Raw genomic sequence first — 9,347 nt, 5'->3', positions numbered from 1 at the left:
TAAAGGCTGACTGTCAAAATAGTACCACACAGACTAATGTGCAGGGGAACGTTTGGAGATTATTTTATTTTCTGTAACCCTCTTCGGCTTTTTAGACGCTAGAAAAAAATCGAGAGGTCGTTTTTCTTTGAAGATTTTCAAGATAAAATGCAATGCAAGTAATTCAAACAATTACCAGTGAAGGACTGTTTTAATGGACCTGCATTGACTCACATAAGCATTATGCTGAGTTTGTCCAACCCAGACTGCACTCTTTATGACAGCAAGGCTCTGCGACTATGTCCCTGTAAGCTGGATCTGGATAAGTGGCAGAAAATGGATGGAGAAATAAATAAGAGAAGGTGGACATGCATCTTTACCTCAGCTGCTTTGTTTAAGGTATTTCATCCAAAGTGAAATATTCATCAGCCACAGAGACCAGATTTGAGGTTGTAAAGTTGCTTTTTCCTACCTTCAAATGGGTGAAATGTCTAAATAACAGAAAAAGTCTTCTGTAAAGTCAAAGGTTTGCTCTGTATTTTCTGTTAATGTTAAACAGAAGTTAAATTCTTCATGACTTCAGAAACTCTCTGATGGTTTAATAACCCCACAGTGTATACGACCAAAAACCTTTATATAGTTTATTATAGTATTGGCTGCCTACATCACATGTAGGACCCTTATTTTACATGTTGGAGATTCAATCACAATCTCAGTCACACTACCTTTTTGAGTGAAACATTTTAGCTTGACTTCTTTCCTTACTCCCGTGTTTTTCCACCTTGTCTTCCTGCCTTGTTCAACACTTCTCCATTTTCTGCACCATTACTCCCTCCCACTCTCTAACACATCATCTCTTTCCTCCTCCACAGTGACAGATCTCTGCTTAGCACCTTCACAAGTTGCTGATAACTTTTTTAGCACCAAATAAACCCTCCTACATCTAGTCTCCAGAGCCTGCCGCCGTGCTTCCGATCAGATGACAGGGAGGGATAGAAAAACAGATGAAATCTCCTCTTCTTTCAACACTTGTTTTTGTGCAGCGCTGAATAGAGGGAAAGCCATATGAGATACGCTGCAGGGAATTTTAGTATTAATAATTCATAATAATTATTACTAAACAGGCTAGTACCTATTTGGACCCCTGTTTGGAAACTGGCTTAATTCTTTATGGCATAGATTCAACAAGGAGCTGGAAACATTCCTCAGAGATTTTAAACCATGTTGACATATCTCAGCTGTCATAGGGCAAGAGGTGGGGTACACGCTGGCCGCGAAAGGTTTAGCGTCTGTAGCTGGGCTAAAAGAGAGACAGACAATCATTCTCATCAAAAACCAATTCAGAATCACCAGTTAGCTTAACATGCCTCTCTTTGGTCTGTAGAGAAGCCAGTCAGCCAAGGAGAGGACATGCAAACTCCCCACACAAAGGCCCCAGCCAGCCAATGGATTCAAACTCATAGCCATCTTATTGTACGGTGACAGTGCTGCAACTACAACTATTGCACAATGCTACCCAAGTATGACACTACATCTGATGTATAAATATTTCTATAATGTCTAAATAAACACATGCACAGATCTCTCAATGACACTGTTTATTCCCCAACTTTATGAATAATTTAATATATAGTCCAGTTCAACCTGGTGTTATCCCAGTGTCAAATACTGCTGCTCTGGCAGATGCTACTTGTTTCTGAGAGATGTGTCCTCTGAAACAAGTAGCATGGTGATTTGACTTAAAACAGAAGTATTAACAACACTTCAGGCTGGAAATAATCCTTACTCAGTGAATTAAAATGAGATGCTACCAAGTGTCTGCATGTGAATCTCACTATTGTCCTGACCTACAGCGTGCAAAACCACAAACGCCAATCGACGCCTCATTCATATCTGTGAAACAGCTGTGACAAAGCATTTGAAACACTAATCTATAATGATGAGCTGTCTAACTGGATTCAACAAAGAAAGCTGGTATTTTAGTTTGGTTCCTTTAGGTTTATTCACTATGGTCGATGTTTAATTTTCCAAGACATTAATGTGATGGGTCCACAGGACTACTGTCATGGTCCTGGGTTTTGGACCCTGGGTTTTGGGTTTGTGGACTGAATTCTTATTCATTATTTATTGTTCCAATTGGTTCTTCATTTGATTGTGTCTGTTATAACAGTATGTTATTTATTTGTTTCCGTTCTATAGGTTTTTTGGGAAGGTATAAAGTTGTGGAGCCACTTCCTGCTTTATTTTGATAGTATTTTGTCTATTGTGCTTTGTATTTAATTTTACTTCCCTTGTTTTGTGATTAGTTTCAGCTGTGTTCTCCACCTGTTTCCACTTCTCTCATTACCTTTTGTATTTCTCAGTTTCCCCTTATCCATTGGGGAGTTGTCTCTCTAACTGTGGATCATCTAGTGCCAGGTTCTCTTGTAGTTGTAAGTTTATGCATTTATAATTTTTAGCATTTGCTGATCTATGGACTCCTTGTTTTCTGTAAACTACATCGCGGATTCTGCACTTTATAACCTGGGAAATCAACATTAAAGATCGCTTTAGCTTCACTTCCTACCTCCGGCATCCTGTGTTTGGGTCCGTAAATATCTCGCCAATCCACAGCAAATTATGGCAAACCTTACAGACCTCACTTGATCAGACTTTCAAAAGAATGAAAAGAATCAATCTGTGGAGGAAGGTGATAGAAGACTTAAGTACAGCTCTGGGTTTCTTATGATGGTGCTTTTCTGTCTTTATTCCCTTCCTTGCTTTATCTGTCTACATTTGATATTTTAACTATCGCACACCAGCCACTCAGAGTCAGTGTCTTTTATTATTAAACACCTGCAGCAGGGGTTTTAAATTCTCTCAAGTAACATTTTATCTGGCTAACATGCTGCTTTGAGGGTGATAAATCTTCCTTTATGCTCACAGCGACTCCCACGGTTCGATTACACCACCTTGGCAGTACATTTTATTTCATATCCCCAAATTACTGTCTTAAAAAATATCTACGAGGCTGCATAAATCCTTCAATCATCACGCCGTTGTTAAAGTCCAGTGAAAGTCCATGTTGATTCAAGCCCCCTGCATTTCATCCTTCACCTTAGCTAAAAAAGCAGCAGCAGCCAATGATGTAACTCCTGTGTTGAGACTTGCTTTACGCTCAGATAAATCAAAGCGATTTCAGATCAGACTGCTGCTGAATTCCGGTTCTATGGGGTGTTGAGAAGGATAAGGAGCTCTATCCACTGATGATAGAGGTGGTAGAGGTCTCCCAGGCAGAATGCCACTGACTGGTAGGGGGCCTCATATTAAAGCGGTCTCATTCTCTGCTTGAATTGAATATAAATTTACACTGGAGGAGATTAAGCGCCCGTATCACATGAGAGCATTGTGTGTCCAAACTGTAAAAATAAAGTGCGTGTGACGCCACCGCTGCTTTCACTTCCTCTTACTGCACACTTGTGGCACATTTTTGCTAGGTTGGGTAAGAGTATCTTGTTCAGCGCCTGCGGAGATACCGGCAATGGATAAATCTACCGACTGCACAAATAGAACAGACGGGAGGAGAGAGACAGAAGGTGGGAGACAGGGATGTCCAGTCCTAACGAGAGGCCGTAACTCATGTCAGAGGGGAGAGCTGTGAGTTACGACCTTTTAAGCCACAGTGGGGTTAAATGTTTTCATTTCCAAACCAGCTGACACTCGACCTAAAGAGTGCGTGGACAGCTTGATGTGTCGGTGGCATAATTTACGACCGTGATCACTGTCTTTGTTATTTTTGCCCTCTGAACTCCTCCCTGCTGCGTGCCTGCCTCCCACCTCATCTCCAAACTGTGCATTTCTCGCTCGCTAGCCTGTAGCTCGATAGTCTCTGACTTTCTTCGACCAAATCTGGTCTCAGGCTAGAAGTGTAGGTGCAAATGAGAGGAGAAGGATGCTTGAACTGGAGTCACTCGGACTCTTGGCTGACATTTGGGATTTTATTTAACTTGAGAGAAACTGTTTGAAACATGAACCCTCATCTGCAGGAGTGGGTTTCACTTTGACGTAAGGAACCGAGGAACTTGTTTTTGATCAGACTGATAAGATGCTCATGTAATCCTTGTGAATGTCTTGCCTCTAAGTAAGAAGATTCTTACTTAGAAGCAGGACCTTTCTGTACACATACATGTTTTCCCAACGGTTGCGGGAGTTTCCAAAAAACTTTGGCTGAGGCACTGATTTACAAATAGATGTGGTAGCTGGGAAGCCCTGGCTGCCCTCTTTTCTTAGTCCCTAGGATGGTTTAAAAGGAGAGTGCAAATTTCCTTATGGGAATCATGAGCTTTTCTTTTTTTCATTCCCCCTCATCCATCTCCAGCACAACAGTGGGTCATACACCCTGGCTGAGCTTAATTTGCTTGGGTGACTCTTTTTCCATAAGCGTTCACTGTGGCTTCACACCGAGTCAGGACATCCAAATTTCCACCAGCCTCTCCTATAAAATATTGATCTCATCACCGTGTAAATAAACACGATGATGGATGGCAGAGGTCATTTTTTCTGTTGCCCAGAGTCCCTGCTTTGTGTGAATCCATCTCCCTTTGAAGCCAGCATGTGGTAGCTGTCTGACAGAATTGGGCAAAACACAACTTTGAGTCTTTGAAATATGTGAGGAAAAACATGAGGTTCAAATGAGTCGCAGCTCTGTGGCAAGTGGTGTTTCCATTAAATGGTGTGTGGGTGGTTCAGGGATGTACTAGAGGGTAACTCGCTTTATTGACCATTTGTGGAATTGAAATAGTTATAAATCTTACTCTGAACAGGGCATAAACGTTTATAAAGTATATGAAAATGAGTGAAAAAATTAGAGCAAATACAAAAGTAATTTCTTCATATTATGTCTTTGAAAGATATTTGCTGAGCAGTATGCAGTATTTTCCACTGAAGCGCATCCTGATGCTGGCTCGTGCTCTGGAATGTATACTTTATATACACCCTCCCTCATCTTGGTGAATAATATCGTGTTTCCAACATGCAAATGTTGAATCTCTTTGAACCAGGTCCTGCTGGACTGTCCTGCTCTGATACCCAACTTCACTCATTTTTTTTCAAAGCAAGTTTAAAGTAAGTAAATCCTTTAAAGTATTTTTTAAAATAATCATTTAATATGATACTTTTTCACTGCATGTTTCTTCTAATGTGGGGATCTTAAGTTTAAGAAGTATTCCCGAAGAGCTTCTTAACCTTTGCATTGAAATCATAAGGTAACACAAGAGTAGTGTTGGGTATACTGTATTGTAATTGCATTCCATTTTTCAGTAACACAGTGATGTAATGCATTACTCTACTTTACATTGCAGCTATGATTATGCCATTACTTGCCTTACAAAGGTTCAGGATAGAGAGACAACAAAAGCATCAAATTAACAGCTTTTTTTCTCCCTGCGTGCTTGTTGTACAACCAGCTGATTTCAGTTGTCTGGAAAGGAGGAAAATGGTGGGGCAGTCTGCAGCTTTGGCAGTCGAGATATGAAATGACTTTTTACTGTTACTGTTTGAAAGGACAAGACCGCTATGGTACACAGGAAACAGAAATAGTGCATCCAAGACAGAAATATCTGCTTTATGTATGAGATCTTTGCGAGCATCTGCACAGACAGCAACACAATGCTAGAAAAGAGCCCTGGTTCTCTTCCATAGTGTGTTTTGTGTCCCGCCTCACTGCCCTCACCCCCAACCAGTCACAGCAGATGGTTGCCCCTCCCTGAGCCTGAGTCTTCTGTACACTGTTAGACATTTTATTGTATTTTTACAGCAACTTACTGGCAACACTATTGCCAGTAAGTTACTGTAATTACTAATCTACAGTATCTTTACTGTTGTGATGTTTTACAGTTCAACCACTTTACTGTAAACATATATTACAGTATAACAGCTTTACTGTAAACGTGGTTTACAGTTAGAAAGACTTACCGTGATTAAGTTTTATAGTATCACTGTACTGCAAATGTGGTTTATGGTATAACACTGTAATTGTGTACAGTATAATTTGTTTAGACTGTAATTGTGTTTTACAGCAAATAAAAATAATGTTAACATTCATATTCAATATAAGAACATTTACAAAAAACAATATAATTCAATAAAGTAGTCTCAGAATAGTGAATTAAACCAACATTTATTGTTGATATTTTTTTTAACAAGAAAAACATTTTTCAACTGAATAAAAACAATGTCAATAACCAAAATAAATAGAAGCGTACATGAAAACTACACAGTCCTTCACCTTTCTGTGTCTGATTTTTTTAAGGAAAACAGTTTTTCATTCCACTAAAAACAGGACAAACCCACCAGCATGAACATTAAATAAACTATTACAATTGTAAAACAAAAATCATTTACAAAATGTAATAATTATCAGTGGGTCCCAGGAAATAGAATGTGACATGGGATTTAGATTTCCGTTACCAGGATGGTCGGGTTCAGCGTAGTCTTTATCACCACCTGTCAAAGACACATCATCAATATTCATGTTTGCTCAGGTTATTCACTTGTTCACATCTGTCTGAGATCATTCATACTGTTGTATGGATGTGTGTACAGTATGTATATAATTATCAGCTATGTAAAAGATATTATCATCTCTGTATTCTTACCTAGTTGGAAGTCCTCCATTCAAACTCAGAGAGCCGCTGGAGGAAGGTGGTGATCCGAGGGCTGATGCTTGTAACCTTCCTCTTTACGACACGACCTGTCTTGCAGCTTGTACCAAGTTTTACAGGGCATTTTGTTCCCATGTCTGGATTGATCCTCACAAAGAACCTTTTAACGGAAAAAAGGCTGCTTTAATTTCAAAATTAAAACATACATTACAGCAATCACCTATATGTTTCTGCAACTGTAGTCAAGCTATCACATATATTTCATTCTTAAATGGTGTAAGCTTTAATGGTGTAAAGTATTTACCTCTGTATCATCTCCTGTGTGATGGACGCTGACTCCTGATACTCAAGGTTGAAAACGTAGTATGACGCAAAGAAGACAGCAAGGGTGCTGGCAAAGTCATGCATCTGCTCAGGCTCATAAAATACCTTGCCCTCCAAACTGATCATCCAGCGGCTTGCAGACATGAAATTATTCCCTAAAAACAGACAAGAGTCCAATAAGACAATGTGCTCACCCTTACAAATAAGGTTTCCACAAGAATGCTGGATAGCAGGCCTCACACTGTACAAAAATAGAATCCATACGGTTTGCTGCTATTTCTCTTATTATTTATTATGTAATGAAAATTATGATCAATTACAGGAAAAAACTGCCTAATGTTTTGGCATTTTGGCCTGTGCTGAAATGTTAGGCTGTTTTTTCCTGTTGGTCATTGTGTATAATAAATAATAAGAGAAACAGCAGCAAACTGTGTGTATTCTATTTTTATACAATATAAAACAGACAAACCCCTGTTAAGTAAGTTGTTGTGGGTACAAATACCACAATAATTACATAGATTTTTTACAAAAATATTACAAGAGGATTGAAACTATTTACTTACCAAGCGCTATTACCCTTGGTGTGATGGGTAAGGTCATCTCTCTATCAACAGACATCTTGGTGGAAAAAGCATTTAAAACACAAACACTGAGGCTACATCACACTGTCAGCGCAGCCAGCAAGGGCAGGAGAACAGCAATGCACCACACTGGGCGAGAAAAGACAGAGAGACAATTGTTAATTTAATGTTGCATTTATTTAACCCTTGAAAAATATATTTACATAAGTAAATAAAAGAAAAAAAACACACAACCCATCTTTTCCAGAATAATTCAACTAATTGCTCTTTTGACCAACCTAACACAGACGTTACACGGTTTTCCTATGAAAAAGACCCTGGAAGACGTTGTATTAAAGGGAAAAAAACATGCTCCCCTTCCCACTTAAAAAAATAATAAATATTAAACTTAGGTTGGAGTTCCTCACGCCACCAACCTAATGTTATATTAACTTTTTAATGTTGTGTACTGCAGCTCACACAAAATTAAATAAAGCAGGCTAACCTACATGAGCAAGCTCAAAACTGGATAAGATTGTTTTAGCAGTCTCTAAATTTCCAAAAAAAAGTTGTCTTTCTTTATTCTCATTAAATGTGTATTTTTACCTGCTGCTTTAGCTGAAGCTAAATGTCCCACTGTTAGCATGGCCAGCTTCTCAATAGTCATAGAACAGAAGCGCAGGAGAACAATGCACCACACTCGGCGGGAAAAAGACAAAGACTGTCGTTGCGCCTGTGTTCTTCGCCCCTCCCCGTGGAAAATATATATCTAAATATATATTTAAATAAGAAAAGAAAAAAACACACACAACCTATTTTTTCCAGAATAATTCAGCTAATGTGCTATTTCGACCAAGCTAACACCGATTTTAAGCCCCCCCCCACACAAAAAATATATATGCTCTTAAGAATTAATAAACGAGTATGTTAGGTAGGAGAGTCCTTTGCATTACCTTATGACGTCCCGTTTGCAGTTTCCACACAGAGGTCCAACAATAACGAGGTGCAAAATCTTTTGTCCTCTAGAGCATATCGTAATGAAGAGTTAACAAAGTTGGACTGTCTTTCCTCTCCTGTCAATCACTGGATCACAGGTCATGTCAGTCAGGATATGGAGTGGTGGTTGGTAGAGGTAGGTGGGTGGGCGGGGCCAATTCAATTCAATTCAATTCAATTTTATTTATATAGCGCCAAATCACAACAAAAGTCGCCTCAAGGCGCTTCATAGATACAGAGAAAAACCCAACAATCATATGACCCCCTATGAGCAAGCACTTTGGCGACAGTGGGAAGGAAAAACTCCCTTTTAACAGGAAGAAACCTCCGGCAGAACCAGGCTCAGGGAGGGGCGGCCATCTGCTGCGACCGGTTGGGGTGAGAGAAGGAAGACAGGATAAAGACATGCTGTGGAAGAGAGACAGAGGTTAATAACAGATATGATTCAATGCAGAGAGGTCTGTTAATACATAGTGAGTGAGAAAGGTGACTGGAAAGGAAAAACTCAATGCATCATGGGAATCCCCCGGCAGCCTACATCTATTGCAGCATAACAAAGGGAGGATTCAGGGTCACCTGGTCCAGCCCTAACTATATGCTTTAGAAAAAAGGAAAGTTTTAAGCCTAATCTTAAAAGTAGAGATAGTGTCTGTCTCCCGAATCCAAACTGGAAGCTGGTTCCACAGAAGAGGGGCCTGAAAACTGAAGGCTCTCCCTCCCATTCTACTTTTAAATACTCTAGGAACAACAAGTAGGCCTGCAGAGCGAGAGCGAAGTTCTCTAATAGGGTGATATGGTACTACAAGGTCATTAAGATAAGATGGGGCCTGATTATTTAAGACCTTGT

The 9,347-nt window shown here is 39.6% G+C and overlaps 1 protein-coding gene across 1 annotated transcript; it reads right to left on the bottom strand.

Moving 5' to 3' along the window:
- Positions 1–6,140: 6,140 nt before the first annotated feature.
- LOC146556259 (uncharacterized) lies at positions 6,141–8,544 on the bottom strand. The gene is made up of 5 exons (XM_085249373.1): positions 8,458–8,544; positions 7,508–7,609; positions 6,925–7,099; positions 6,615–6,780; positions 6,141–6,462 (listed from the first exon to the last, which is right to left on the bottom strand). Exons 2-4 carry the CDS (start codon positions 7,560–7,562, stop codon positions 6,615–6,617), a joined length of 396 nt encoding a protein of 131 aa, XP_085105499.1. The 5' UTR covers positions 7,563–7,609; positions 8,458–8,544; the 3' UTR covers positions 6,141–6,462.
- Between the last annotated feature and the right edge of the window lie 803 nt (positions 8,545–9,347).

Source organism: Mchenga conophoros, linkage group LG16 (genome assembly GCF_057382185.1).
Source record: "Mchenga conophoros isolate Kocher_MC1m ecotype Shallow Benthic linkage group LG16, M_conophoros_male_GT1.1, whole genome shotgun sequence".
Lineage (NCBI taxonomy): Eukaryota > Metazoa > Chordata > Actinopteri > Cichliformes > Cichlidae > Mchenga > Mchenga conophoros.
Note: the sequence above shows the minus strand (reverse complement) of the source record. Positions and strands in the feature narration are given on the sequence as shown.

Bases quoted from the DNA above. Each gene is read 5' to 3' on its own strand.
- LOC146556259 (XM_085249373.1), bottom strand. From the start codon at position 7,562: ATGTCTGTTGATAGAGAGATGACCTTACCCATCACACCAAGGGTAATA. The intron at 7,100-7,507 runs GTAAGTAAATAG...GTCTGTTTTTAG, and splicing joins ACCAAGGGTAATAGCGCTTG to GGAATAATTTCATGTCTGCA. The intron at 6,781-6,924 runs GTAAATACTTTA...TTCCGTTAAAAG, and splicing joins ACACAGGAGATGATACAGAG to GTTCTTTGTGAGGATCAATC.